The sequence below is a fragment of the Physeter macrocephalus genome, chromosome 14 (assembly GCF_002837175.3).
Source record: "Physeter macrocephalus isolate SW-GA chromosome 14, ASM283717v5, whole genome shotgun sequence".
NCBI classification, from domain to species: domain Eukaryota; kingdom Metazoa; phylum Chordata; class Mammalia; order Artiodactyla; family Physeteridae; genus Physeter; species Physeter macrocephalus.
Genome location: NC_041227.1, coordinates 43362944 through 43377900, shown reverse-complemented (window position 1 = coordinate 43377900; position 14957 = coordinate 43362944). Strand labels below are relative to the sequence as shown.

General features: G+C 41.3%; 1 protein-coding gene across 1 annotated transcript in view; it reads left to right on the top strand.

Moving 5' to 3' along the window:
• The window catches only part of XRN2 (5'-3' exoribonuclease 2), a 78805-nt gene that overhangs the window by 21291 nt on the left and 42557 nt on the right, over positions 1–14957 (top strand). Inside the window, exons 6-15 of the mRNA XM_007122992.4 lie at positions 30–119; positions 1106–1178; positions 1323–1373; positions 1854–2011; positions 3397–3471; positions 3558–3691; positions 3791–3848; positions 3932–4039; positions 8350–8394; positions 10072–10203. Of these exons, the coding sequence (XP_007123054.1) occupies positions 30–119; positions 1106–1178; positions 1323–1373; positions 1854–2011; positions 3397–3471; positions 3558–3691; positions 3791–3848; positions 3932–4039; positions 8350–8394; positions 10072–10203 (924 nt within the window). The remainder of the gene's footprint in view (positions 1–29; positions 120–1105; positions 1179–1322; positions 1374–1853; positions 2012–3396; positions 3472–3557; positions 3692–3790; positions 3849–3931; positions 4040–8349; positions 8395–10071; positions 10204–14957) is intronic.

Below are 14957 nucleotides of genomic sequence, written 5' to 3'. Positions count from 1 at the left end.
GGTTAATTTATTTCCTTCTGTCATTTTAGGGAACTGAGTTCATGGACAATCTTGCTAAATGTCTTCGCTATTACATAGCTGATCGTTTAAATAATGACCCAGGGTGGAAAAATTTGACAGTAAGTTTCATATTTTCGTACTTCAAAAAGATTAGGGTGACAATTTGAGGCTGTCCTTTGATACGACTGATATTATTTGTCCTTTTCCCCCCATAAAATACTGGTTGGCTGTTAGAGGAAAGAGAAGCTTCCAGGGTTATTAGAGATGGGGTGCCTTGCACGGTCCAGTTAGAGACAGCTGATTTTCTCTCAGTGCCAATTTTGTACTCTTACCATCACTGCGAAGCCGTAAGATGGAACTCGTGATTTAAAATACATATATAGGGCTTCCCTGGTGGCACAGTGGTTGAGTCCGCCTGCCAATGCAGGGGACACGGGTTCATGCCCCGGTCCGGGAGGATCCCACGTGCTGCGGAGCGGCTGGGCCCGTGAGCCATGGCTGCTGGGCCTGCGCATCCGGAGCCTGTGCTCCGCAGCGGGAGAGGCCGCAACAGTGAGAGGCCCGTGTACCGCAAAAAATAAAATAAAATAAAATAAAATAAAATACATATATGTGAAAGTCATTTCTGTTATTAGAAATCAAAATACAGCAAGAGTAAAGTCATGGGACTGCCTCTAAAGAATGGCTGTGTTCTCCTGAGTAAGCAAAACTTGTATATAATAAAAATTTATAATAAGCTTGTTTCCCTATTAGATATGGTACATTATATTTAATGTATATCTCTTACTGGTTACTCTCAGGGCGTATATCGTTCGATGATGTATACTTGAGTAGCAGTGAGAAGAGTAGAAACTTGTGAACTGAATCTGTTTTTCTAATGGCTAAGTTTGACACAAACATTTCATTTTTTTCTATTCCAAGTAATAAGTTAACCAATGAAATAATTTTGATGTCTAACACATGCACACCTAATTAAGAAAAATTTCCAATTAGTAACACTGTCTTAATAGAATTATCCCAGTTTATTTTAAGACATTCAATTCTGTTGATTTTTGTGCTAGAAAACTGGGGGTGAGCTACAAATGTTAAAAACTGTTTTTTATAGGTTATTTTATCTGATGCTAGTGCTCCTGGTGAAGGGGAACATAAAATCATGGATTACATTAGAAGACAAAGAGGTAAAATTCACTTTTAAATATTTGATTATATGTTCCATTTTAAAAAAGACAAGCCATTGTATAGAAAATATTTGGTAAAATGTGATATTCCTATAGTATAAAATATATTTACTTAAATGTAATATATATGTCCCTTCTCTCTAGCCCAGCCTAACCACGACCCAAACACTCATCATTGCTTATGTGGAGCAGACGGTAAGTTTCTTCTTTGGGATCTGAGTCTCTTGGATTAAACCATAGCAAGTCGATGGGTTGGTGTGTAGTAATGGATTATTTGTGGTTGCCTGGAAATTCTAAAATGCCTTGCTTATTTTATGTGTGAGGGGGAACTAGTATAGAGTTGTTGTTCAATCTGTGATTAACATTCACCTATCTTGAATTTTTGTTGTTGTTATATTTTTTCAACTTTTTAATATGGCTGCACATATCTTTAAAATGGAATGTTTCCAAGTGTTGACTCCTGACTGTTAGTTAGATTCTAGGCCCACATTTCTGTAGGAGATATTGTTGGCCTCTAGGAAGTTTTAGGCTTTTTGGCTTTGCTGCCTCTGTGTGCTCATTTGGGCTTTTCTTTGCGTTGGTGTCTTGTGTTATGGTAATGTCTTGCCTTTGGTTATGGGGTAAGGGTCTTGTAGAGTGCTCACCGTGTGCTGTTTTGTTGTTGTTGATTGATAGCTGATCTCATTATGCTCGGCCTTGCTACACATGAGCCCAACTTTACCATTATCAGAGAAGAATTCAAACCAAACAAACCCAAACCCTGTGGTCTTTGTAATCAGTTTGGACATGAGGTCAAAGACTGTGAAGGTTTGCCGAGAGAAAAGAAGGGAAAGGTAAGAACTTCGAGATGGTAGTAGCCTCATTTAAAATTTCTTAATTTTATTTTTTATTGTGATAAAATACTGATATATATCAATACAACAGAAAATACACCTTTTTAACCACGTTTAAATGTACAATGCGATGGCATTAAGTATATTTAGGTTGCCTCATTTTAAAAATGGATAAAGAGAAGACAGTGGTTGATTAGATTTTTACCTGCTTGCTCTGTTACCCCTCATAGAGATGTATCTTTCAAAGCTCTTTAAAGTAAACACAAATTCACAACCACGCATGAACTCATCCTTTCTACTCCCCACTTTCCTAACACAGCTTATATCTACATGAGGCTGAGGTCATATAGGTAATAATGCCCATTGCACTTGATGTGTTTGTAGAAGTTATTTGTCTCAAATGGTTATTCTTCTTAAAAGGAACTATAAATCAGGTATGTTAAACTTCTTGGTATTTTTTTTAGTAAACTTCTTGGTATTTTTTTTAACGGCATATGTGTTTTATTTTATTTACTTTTTTAAAAAATTTATTTATTTTATTTATTTATTTATTTTTTGGCTGTGTCGGGTCTTAGTTGCGGCACATGGGATTTTTCTGTTGTGGCGCGGGCTCTTGGTTGCAGCACTTGGGCTTCTCTGTAGTTGTGGCGTGTGGGCTCTGTGGTTTGCAGCATGCAGGCTCTCTAGTTGAGGCACGCGGGCTCAGTTGCCCTGCGGCATGTGGGATCTTAGTTTCCTGCCCAGGGATTGAACCCACATTCCCTGCATTGGGAGGCAGATTCTTTACCACTGGACCACCAGGGAAGTCCCCTTGGTACTTTTAAGTTACTCCTAGTTTCTACATATTATGGGTTGCCTTGATTATATCCATTCTCCTTTAAAGGGGTTTTTGTTTTAAGAATATGGTACCTCTTTAAAAGACATGTTGAGTGAAAAAAGCAGGTAAGAAGTATACGTATTCACAGAGAAGGATGAGGCATATACATTAAAATGTTAATATTGGTTGGGTGAAGGTCAGGGTTTGGCAAACTGCAGCTCTCCAGATTTGGCTTATGAGCTAAGAGGGTTTTTTCGGTTTTTCAAGAGTTGTAAAAACAAAACAAAACATGAAAGAATGTGCAACAGAGACCATATATGTCCCACTCCCCAGGCTAAAATATTTAGTGTCTGGCCCTTCGCAAAAGACGTTGGCCAATCCCTGTTCTAGGTCTGATTGAGGTTATGGGTAATTTTTATTTTTAAAATGGTTTGGTGAGTTCTTTTTTATTTAATACTTGTAATATTAAAGTAGGTCTTGTTTTAGAAAAAGCCATAATGTTTGTGTGGGTGGAGAAAATTCCAGGGTTCAGAGTAGATGTGTTGAGTCTTCATCCCCTTTCTTGCAGCACGATGAACTGGCAGACAGTCTTCCTTGTGCAGAAGGAGAGTTTATCTTCCTTCGTCTCAGTGTTCTTCGTGAGGTATGTAGCAGTGACCCTTGGCATCGGTCCACTAAATCAGGGTGCCTTTTCATGGCTTTAATGGCAACTTTCCTTCTTGGTTGCAGTATTTGGAAAGGGAGCTCACTATGGCCAGCCTGCCATTCACATTTGATGTTGAGAGGAGCATTGATGACTGGGTCTTCATGTGCTTCTTTGTGGGAAATGACTTCCTTCCTCACCTGCCGTCCTTAGAGATTAGGTATGTGTGTTTGTGTCGGCCTTCAAACTGTTGTTTTAGCCTTCTTGCCTTTACAGTGCACGCTGGTCCTAATACATAATGTTTGTTTCCTGGTGGCAGGGAAGGTGCAATTGACCGTTTGGTTAACATATACAAAAATGTGGTACACAAAACTGGGGTAAGTTCACTCTTGAATAATTTCAAAACAGAAGTATTTGCTTTTATAAGAAGATCATTTTACATGTATTTTATCACTTACAGGGTTACCTTACAGAAAGTGGTTATGTCAATCTGCAGAGAGTACAGATGATCATGTTAGCAGTTGGTGAAGTTGAGGATAGCATTTTTAAAAAGAGAAAGGATGATGAGGTAAAGTGTTTCTATTGCAGTAGCTAAATTGCTCCTGTCTCTAATAGGCTGTGATGATCCTGTGATTGTCCTTTTAACCTCTTTGAGTGCGCTGTTAAATCATTGTAGTGTATCAAACACCAATGTAATCACGAGTGGTCAGTGCTTTGATGATTTTATAAAGGCTGTGATGCTTGCTGTGTGGAACCTGTGTGAGTTGCATTGTAATTTCTTCTCTCTTAATCTTAATTAAGGTATAAATCCAAACAGCTGTCTAATCAATAGGACATGAAATGAGGGTTCCAAAGCTAGAAGAATGCTGGAATTGAACTAGTGTGTTTTACAGGCACTATTTATGCTCTGGACCTAGGAACTCTGTACTCTGGTGGCAGAGTATAGGGGGTCTGGGTGGGATTACATCATTCAAGGCAGGTGGTTGCAGCTCTGTGTAAGAAATGTAGACATAAAAAAAGGAAATAAAGTCACAAAGCACTCGGGAATTAGTTACCTGTGATAGGGTGAGTGCTTAGGTGAGAAGTCCAGGTTTCTGGCTGGGGTAGTTGGGAGTTTGCTGGTGCCATTCACCAAGGTATCAAACCCCAGGGGTAGAGCAGGATGGGGTGGGGATAAGGTAGAAGTGAGTTTCGTCTTGGCAAACCCCAGGGGTAGAGCAGGATGGGGTGGGGATAAGGTAGAAGTGAGTTTCGTCTTGGAGGTACTGAGTTTGAGGGGCCACAGGACACCTGAGAGGAGAAAAGTCCATGAACCAACTGGAGCGCAGGTCATAAGTCTTTTGAAAGGAGATTTGAGAACCATTGGCATGTGGGAGATACCTCCCATCATGAGTGTGAACTTGATGTCCCTGGAAGCTCATATAGAGTGAAAGTGCCTCCATCAGGAACCTTGAGGAGTGTGGACGTTTAAGGAGAAGGCGGGGCCAGGGGAGGAGGTCCCTAGAGAGAGGAGAAGCCGTTGGTGCTGCCTGAGGTGTCAGAGCGGGCTGGACAGGCCGCTAGTCTTCAGCCAGGGCTTGAGATGCCCTCGGGAGCTGAGGGCTGGAGGGGCAGCAGCCTGGAGGCAGAGTGGGCTTAGAGGATGACTGCGGGGGGTTGCCAGGGAGGCCAGCAGTAGGTAAAATGAGCAGAGAGAAAGTGGAGGAAATCCCTTAGAAACTGATTTTCTGAAAGTCATATGGCTCTTGTGAGCAAATAGCAACATAATATCACTACCTTGCTTCACGATTTCCTAACAGATTAAAACATGTCATTGTCTCTGACAAGATTTTATGTTTTCTTCAATTTTGAGTACTGTAGCTAGTGGCCTCTTCTTTAGAACTTTGGGTACCATTTTGTGTAACAGTGAGTGGACTGTAGGCATTCTTTCAAAGCCTTTCGTATTTGATAATCTTCACATGTAAAATTCAAATAACTAACTTTGGGATATCAAATGTCTACCAGAACAGCCATTTTTAACTAAGTCTTCAACAATTACAGTGGCTCCACTTGAACTGCTGCCATTTTGCTTAAGAAATAAACTATATATACTGTGTACTACTTGGTATAAAAATCTCCTGTTAGACAAGTCCTTTTATGCGGCTTTAGCAGACTCTGTACTATTAAATATTGATGGTATTTGGCATTAGAATGGGATGTATAGGATTTGATAGATTCCAAAGTGCTTCAGATTTAAGTATGTCATGTGGTTTCCAGCTGGCCTGGCAGAGAGGGCATTTTACAGCTTTGGATATTTTTTGGTGTCCTTGACATCATATGATGTCTGTTAGCATGGTTGGGCATTGGGGAAATTAATGAACCCTCAGAAATTCAATATAAAAGTATCTGGCTCACTTGGTGGGGAAGTATCTGGGAAATTCAATATAAAAGTATCTAGGGAAGTGTGTCCACGGCTTTTGACAGAGTTCCAAAGGAATTCATAGCACACAAAAAGATGAAAGATCAGTAAGGTCCGTCCAGGTGGACTTGTTCTGCTTACGTAGCCACCTCCCTTAAAAATAGCAAAATAGATAGTAGAATAGGAATACATCAATATTTGTTATTAAAATTGAACAGTTAGGTCAGAAATGTATAGTTTTTATTTAATGAGTTTTGATGTTTGCCTTTCATCTTGCAAATGTTCATTTATTCAGCAAATATTTCTTGTTTACCGTGTGCCAGGTAGTATTCTGAGTGTTACTGATACAACAAAAAATGAAACAAAAAAGCAGACGAAATTTCTGACCTCTTGGAGCTAACATTCTTCCGGGGGAAATAGACAATCAACACAAAAACAAAGTGTAGTGTGCAGGGTGTTAGAGAGTGCTAAGTGCCATGAAGGAAACTAAAGCAGGGGAGGAAGTGTCTGGGGAGGTTGCAACGCTAGAAAAGGTGGCTGGAGAAGGCCTCGCTGGCGGATGGCTTTGAGGAAAGACCTGAAGGATGTGAGGGAGTGAGCCATGCAGATGTGTGCGGAAAGAGCATTTCAGACAGGGAATAGCCCATGCGAAGGCTCTAGGACAGGAGCATACACAGGATGTTTAGAACCTCGAGGAGCCAGGAGCCACTGTGGTGGGAGCAGGGGAAGCAAAGGGAAGCAAGTAGGAAAGAGGTCAGAAAGATGATGGGTCTGGTAGAGCCCTCTAGGTCATTACCAGGACTTCAGCTTTCGGTCTGAGTCATTTAAGCATAAAAGTGACAAAGATCTGACGCATACTGTAAAGCCATCACTCTAGCTGCTGTATGGAGGTAAAGGCAGAAGCAGCGAGCCCAGTTAAGAGGCTCCTCTGCAATAATCCAGGGGAGCTAGCATGGTGGCAGTGAAGGTGAGAATAGGTGGCTGGATTCTGAACGTATGTTGAAGCAGGAACCAATGGAGGATGAAATCCTAGGTGTGAGAGAAGAAAAGGTGTCAAAAATGACTCTAAGGCATTTTTTCTGAGCAGATGAAAGACGGTCTGGTCTGAGCAGCTGTGATGAGAAGACTGGGAGGTGCAGGGCTGGGGGTGGGGTTCTGTTTTGGACACGTCAAGCTTGAGACGTGAGGGTGGGGGTGTTGAGTTGGGAGAGGCTCTGGCTGGAGAGTCATAAGAGGAGAGGATTCCTTCTGTGAGCGCAGGGAAGTGGGGAGGTCCAAGTATCGGGCCAGGAGGGGCGCCAGCATTACAGGGACAGTGTGGGGGCTGAGAGGCTGTTGAGTGAAGGCAGCAGCAGGAGTGAAAGAACCAGGTGAGTGTGGTGTCCTGGCAGCCCAGTGCAGAGGGTACCATTCCAGAAGGAGGAGTCGCGGTCAGATAGGAGACGTTTCCTTAACGACAGGGGCAAAGCTTCATCAGAGAAGTGGGTGGTGTTCACGTCTTAGGAGGTTTTCAGGAGTAGGTCCCCATGTATCCAGCACTCAGCCCCTCCTGCAGAAAGCACAAAGCTCACATCTCGTTAGGTGTCCTGTTGTGGGGGGCAGTACTCCTTGGAGGGGTGGAAGTGCTGCGAGTAGGGTGACAGTATAGTACCTGCCGTGGTCACCTTAGCTGTCATTTCAGTGCCTGGACACTCAACAGAAATGCAGGCCTGGGAGGAGTGCTTTCTGGGGAGAAGGAGCCTTTGAATGGCTCACTTGGTGGGGAGCAAGGTCAACCCTAAATCCTGTCTAGTTGAAACCATGGCTACATTTTGAAAATGAGTGGAGGGAAGAATCAAGGCAGACCGGACACTTTCCTGTGAATTAAACTGACCCAGAATAAGCAGTGTAGACATCGGAATTTTCTTCCTTCTTTCATTAGGTCGACTTGTTGCAATCTTGGTGGGTAGTGTTTGCATAGAGCCCCACTGCTCTCTTTACCCACTTGTGCCACACATGTGACAGGGTTAGAAACTGTCCAGCCCTTTTTAGGTAATAGAGGCCCGTTACTAAATTCTCGTGTTGATTTTTTAAATTGTCATCTTCATTATTAACAATCTTCAGCTACGACTTAAAGAATTGTTTTCTTACTTACATGTATCTTCTCCATTATTGGCAGCCTGTTCACTCCAGGGAAAAACCAAGGGTCCTTGTCATGACTCTTGCATTCTTTCCTGAAATGATGTTAAAAACTACCTGAAAAAAAAATTGAGGAACATTTTAAATTGTATCTAAACTCAATTTAGAATGCTCTCTATCCATCTGCAGTTCTGATAGGCAGCACTTTGAACATATAGTCCATTGCCTGGTTTAATTATGTACCTAGGTTTCTGGGGTCTTCCTTTAAAACTTTAATTGTTTCCCGAATCATTCCTGGTAATGTTTAACTCTTACATTTTTGTGTAATTATTTGACAGAATATGTGGATTTTATACTTTTAGGACAGTTTTAGAAGACGACAGAAAGAAAAAAGAAAGAGAATGAAGGTGAGTTTTAGCTAATATCATAAGACTGGCAGTGGTATCAGTTTATGATTTGGGAGGAAGATGTTCATTACAATAGCTGTTTATTCCTTACCGGCTGGGAGTTGGTTAGGGACGTGGCACCCACCGAGCTGCCTTCCTGCCTGGTATTGATTTTAAAGAAGTCCTTTCTAAGCTCTCTGGAGTCTGAAGGGAAACACTTGATGGGCAGGAGGGGGCAGGTTGCATTTAGCTGTTTAAGAGGTTTTTTTTTTTTTTTTTACAATAATCAGATAGTGTTTTTATAATAAAAGCAGTCAACCCTTTGTTTCCCCTTACAAGTCACTATACTCTGTCTATATCTTTGTCAGGTTAATCTTCCTAGAACAGGATACCCTAGCTTTGTTGTTTCTCTGCTCGGAAATCACCAGTGACTCCTTAGTCCCCTCAGAATCCAGTTCTCTCTCAGTCTGCCTTGCAGAGCACCCCATGGTCTGGTTGAATTCCAGCCGCCAGCTCTTCCCCTGCTGTCCTCTAAATACACCATGTCGCTCCTGACCCAGAGCCTTGCTCCCCTTTGGCTCCTCCAGAAGGTTCCTACTCCAAGCCCCGCACACCTTGCCTTCTCCACGGCCTCCCTTGCTGCCTCTGCTTGTGGTCGAGGTTGAGCAGTCCTTTCCTTTATCTCTGGTGAATCTTGTCTTCCTTCCTGGATTTTAAATTCATGGAGTTGAGGGACTGCCTCTTATTATCATATTTTATTGGGTTTGAGCAATTTCAGGAACCTAGAAAGGAGAAGAGTAATATATTGTTGCAGGTAGTTGCAAACCACTTAGATTGGGAGGAGCATATTTGGTTTTTACCTTATTTTTTTTCCTTTTTTAAAATTACTTTTAAAAAATTGAGGTATATTTGATGTATAATATTATATAATCAGGTAATTAGAGTATATTATGTACCGTATAGTATATATAATAGTGATTCACAGTTTTTAAAGGTTATATTCTATTTACAGTTATTATAAAATATTGGCCATATTCCCTGTGTTGTACAATATATCCTTGTAGCTTATTTATTTTATATATAATAGTTTGTACCATATATTATTATTTCCTTTCAGTCAATGTCTGTTTTTAAAACATCTGGTTTATCAGTCAGCCACAACCGTCACCTAGTATAGCTATAGTCATAGCTGTAATTAATTGGCAGTAAAGAGTTAAATTCTAGCAAGGTGAAGGGTAAATAAAAGCTGTATTTCCTGAGTAGAAATCAAACTCTTGACTTATTTTTTTTACCATTAAGATAAATGTTATAGTTATTTATTATTTTTATTTGCCTAAAATTATGTCTTGAATGTGTTCAGAAATTGTAAGTAAACGTAGAAGAACAGCCTCATGAGACTTCAATAGTTCCACAGGGTGGAACTGCAAGTGACGGGCATTCTCAAACTCCATGTGTATATACCAGAACAGTGAATTATATGTACTCTTAGAGCAGAGTTACTATTACAAACGGTTGTTTACAGGGTAAGTTACCATTATATCAAGGTGTAGACGACCCTGTAATGTTAACAGAAATCCATTTCGTCTTTTAAGTGCTTACAGTGGGGACTCTTTCTGTTGCCCTCTTTTCTTCCTGTCATCTTAACTGTGTTGTGATTTAATTTTAATTTCTACATTCATTTATTTCCATGTATGTTAGAGAGATCAACCATCTTTCTCTCCTGGTGGAATATTAACCCCTCATGCCCTTGGTTCAAGAAACTCAGCAGGATCTCAAGTAGCCCACAATCCGAGACAAGCAGCCTATGAAATGAGGATGCAGAATAACTCTGTAAGTGACTCACTTTTATGTAGCTTTGAAGGGTGGTGACTTATCAGATGCCCCTGGAGTTGTGTGTGAATTTGATCATTTAGCCTGGGGTTGTTTTGTTTTTTAGTTTTTCTCAATTTTTTTTTTGCCTTGAGGGATATTTTTCTATTAAATTCTTTATCAATATGAAAATATCTAAATGATGTGAAAGGAAAGAAAATGCATGTAAATACAGATGGCTAAGTGGCTGCAGTGTCTGTAATGCACATGGGCCACAGAGCTTCCCTCTTCCCCCAGAGGTACAGTGGTGATGGTGCTAGAAGCATGAGGGGACATCCAAATGTCTCACGTCTCTGGCGTGAGAGATGAGGGAGGGTTTTGCTGCCTAATTTCCCCTTTCCTTCCAGGGATCAGTTATGGGCATTTTGCAGAATGGTATTCCTCAGTCTGTTAAATACAGGTAACTCCTTACTGCCTAAGCTTCACTCTCCAACTCAGTCATAGAATAGATCCGAGTATGTGTTTTAAGGTAGCTCTCACTACCAAACTCAGAATGGATTTGCCTCATGGTATCCCTCCTTATTTGAACTTTGTAATACAAACTGCGTGAGCAGATCATTTCAGCCAGCAAGGCTTTACTCTGTCCATTAGCTTCCTACTGTATTGACAAAAGACCAAGAGCTCAGAGCACATGGCAAGACAGCAAGCAGGGGTGAGGGAACAGACCATGAACTAACACACACATACAGCAGATAAAGCTATTGCTTATTTCAGGTTAATACGCATGAGAGAGAGAGTTTTGTAAAGGGAGAAAAGATACTATGTAAACTTTTACTATGATAGATGCAAGGAAATTGCATAAGTTTGGATATTTAAGTTTTATTTTTCTATTATCCTATTGATGATAAAATCCCTTATTATAGGGCAGTCCTATATGTGGAATTTTTGCCATATCAAGAGACTGATTGAATTTATATTCCCATAAATTCACAATAAGAAGTTTTAGGACCTTAGATTTGGAAGTTGAGAAATGAGGTTTTGCATCTCCCAAGAGAAGAAGCCTGCCTTTCTATTGTGTTTTTTTTGTTCTGTTTGATTTTTGTTTTCTTTTTCTTTTTTTAATTTTTATTTTATACTGGAGTATAGTTGATTAACAGTGTTCTGGGACTTCCCTGCTGGCACAGTGGTTAAGAATCCGCCTACCAATGCAGCGGACACGGGTTCGAGCCCTGGTCTGGGAAGATCCCATATGCCACGGAGCAACTAAGCCCGTGCACCACAACGGCTGAGCCTGTGCTCTAGAGCCCCCGAGCCACAACTACAGAGCCCACGTGCTGCAACTACTGAAGCCCGCGCACCTAGAGCCCGTGCTCCACAACCAGAGAAGCCACCGCAATGAGAAGCCCGCGCAGCGCAACAAAGAATGGCCCCCGCTCGACGCAACCAGAGAAAACCCGCATGCAGCAACGAATACCCAATGCAGCCAAAATAAATTAATTAAAAAACAAAAAAGAAAACAAAACAAAAAAACCAATGTTCTGTTAGTTTCAGGTGTATAGCAAAATGATTCACTTATATATAGCTGGCCAAAAAGTTTCTTTGGTTTTTAAGTAAAAATAAAAGCACATTTTTAATTTTCACCAAGAACTGTATTGAGTAACGTATTCACCATTTCGTTCCACTACCTTCTGCCATTTTTCAGGCAACTTTATAATTCCATCTTCCCAAAACTTTTTATCTTTTTGAGCAAAGAACTGTTCCAGGTGCCTTTTACAGCCTTCCGGGGAATGGAAATTTTTTCCATTAAGAGAATTTTGTAAAGACCAAAATAAATGGAAATCCACAGGTGCAATGTCTGGTGAAGAGAGCGGATGACTCAGAACTTCCCAGCCAAGTTGTAATAGTTTTTGCCTGGTCATCAAAGAAACATGCGGTCTTGCGTTATCCTGATGGAAGATTATGCGTTTTCTGTCTGTTTTCCGGACGCTTTTCGTCGAGTGCTGCTTTCATTTGGTCTAATTGGGAGCAGTATATGTTGGAATTAATCGTTTGATTTTCCGGAAGGAGCTCATAATAGAGGACTCCCTTGCAATCCCACCACATGCACAACATCACCTTCTTTGGATGAAGACTGGCCTTTGGTGTGGTTGGTGGTGGTTCATTTCACTTGTGCCACAATCTCTTCCGTTCCACATTATTGTACAGTGTCCACTTTTCATCGCCCATCATGATTTGTTTTAAAAACGGAATGTTTTCCTCATGTTTCAGTAGAGAATCACATGTGGAAATATAGTCAAGAAGGTTTTCTTCACTTAATTTATGTGGAACCCAAACATCAAAGTGATTCACGTAACCAAGCTGGTGCAAATGATTTTCAATGCTTGATTTGGATATTTTGAGTATGTCGGCTATCTCCCCTGTGGTATAACATTGATTGTTCTCAGTTAATGTCTCGATTTGATTGCTAACAACTTCAACTGGTCTACCCGACTGTGGAGCATCATCCAGCGCGAAATCTCCAGCATGAAACTTCGCAGACCGCTTTTGACACATTCGATCAGTCACGGCACCTACTCCATACACTGCACAAATCTTTTTTTTGCGTTTCAGTTGCGTTTTTACCTTTCTTGAAATAATAAAGCGTAATATGCCAAAAATGTTACTTTTTTCTTCCATCTTCAATATTAAAATGGCTACACAAAAATTCACCGATCTTGATTTTTTTTTTTTTTTTTTTTTGTGGTATGCGGGCCTTCCTCTATTGTGGCCTCTCCCGTTGCGGAGCACAGGCTCCGGACGCGCAGGCTCAGCGGCCATGGCTCACGGGCCCAGCCGCTCCGCGGCATGTGGGATCCTCCCGGACCGGGGCGCGAACCCGGTTCCCCTGCATCGGCAGGCGGACGCGCAACCACTGCGCCACCAGGGAGGCCCCGATCTTGATTTTTTTAAAAAAATGCACACTGATGTGACAGCTGTCACAGTACAATCTAAGAAAATTGTTTCGGAGTTCCCTGGTGGTCCAGTGGCTAAGAATCTGCTTGCCAGTGCAGGGGACACGGGTTCGATCCCTGGTCCAGGAAGATCCCACATGCTGCGGGGCAGCTAAGCCTGTGCGCCGCAACTACTGATCCCACGCTCTAGAGCCCACAAGGTGCAACTGCTGAGCTCACGTGCCACAACTGTTGAAGACCACATGCTCTAGGGCCCGCGTGCTGCAACTGCTGAAGCCCGCGCCCCTGGAGCCTGTGCTCCGCAACAAGCGAAGCCACTGCAATGAGAAGCCCATGCACCACAAAGAAGAGTAGCCCCCGCTCACCTCAACTAGAGAAAGCTGCGTGCAGCAACAAAGACCCAACGTAGCCAAAAAAAAAAGAAAATTGTTTCAAATGAAGTTAAAGACAACTAAGCTCTACTAGAGCCATCTTAATGGAAAAAGACCAACAAATGTTTTGGCCAAACGTATACATGTACATGTATCTATTCTTTTTGTTTTTTTTTTCTTATACAGAGTGAGATGTGGAGGGTCAGTGAAAGGGATTGCAGTGAGACACTTGAGTAGAACAGAAAAAGCTGATGTCCATCATTTAAGATCATAGTGACTACAGTCCCCACAGAGTGGAACTGAAAGTGACTGGCATTTGCAAACACCATATTGATGATATGATAGAATGCTTTTTTCTTAATGTCAGGGAGGCAGTAGGTTTAAACTTTGTCACCTGTGATTGCCCTGAGAAGGATTGCAATATTACAGTCAGGCTCCACAGAACCAGACCCACTGTTGATTAGTAACGTCTCCCATGGGAGTGAGAGTGGGGAGGCTGGTGTTTACGTTGCTTATTTGATCCTGTATTAATTCCTCTTGACACATTTATTTCTTTTGGAGTCTTTGCAAAGAGGGATTTTCATCTAGAATGTTCTGAATTTAAAGTAATCATGAAGCCATATTACCAGTTCATTTAAAGATGGCCTTTAAAGTTATGGATTTTTGCTCTTTTGGCGTGTTTTTGTTTATTGATTTTTTGAGCTGTTTGGGCATGTTAGTCTGCAGTACTTGACCAGTGAATGTCTGCTGATGGTCAACATTGTCAGTGTTTTATCAGACGGCTTCTGTTTCTTCATAAATACGCGTTTTTAATCTTTGCATTCTGAAGTATGGTTTCATTGTATCTGCAGCCATTCTCAATTAACAGAATATGATTATAAAACAGCTTTTAAAAAAATTTTTATGACTTGTTATGAATCTGGTATGTTTAGGAAGGAATCCTTTTGTTGGTAGAGGGAGAAGAGAAAAGAGCAGTGGGGGGGTTAGCATTAAAGAGCAGACACCCCGCCTTTCGTGTTTTCCTTGAAGGTATATTATTTTTGTTATCTAAAGATGGAATTTATATTTTGTCAATTTGGGAAAGTTTGCTTTTTACCCAACTTCCTCTCATAATTTAAACCAAATGTATTAGCATGGGGTTTAAAAATAAAAGTGATGACTTAGTGAGTCAGGTGTGCTATTGATCTTTCACATGTGGTGTTTCGTTTAATCCCTCAGTAATCTGTGAAGATAGAGAACAGTAGCATCCCCATTTCAAGTTGAGGCTGACAGGTTAAATAAATTGCCCAAGGCCATACACCGAGAAAGGCTGGTTTGGTATTTCAGACTCGGGTGTGTCTGACTGAAAATACCCATCTCATTTTCCCAGTGCAACAGTGCCTTCCTGGATTTATTTTTTTACTGGGTTTTGTGAGGGGTTTTGGACAGTATTGGCCATACAGTATCATGAGTA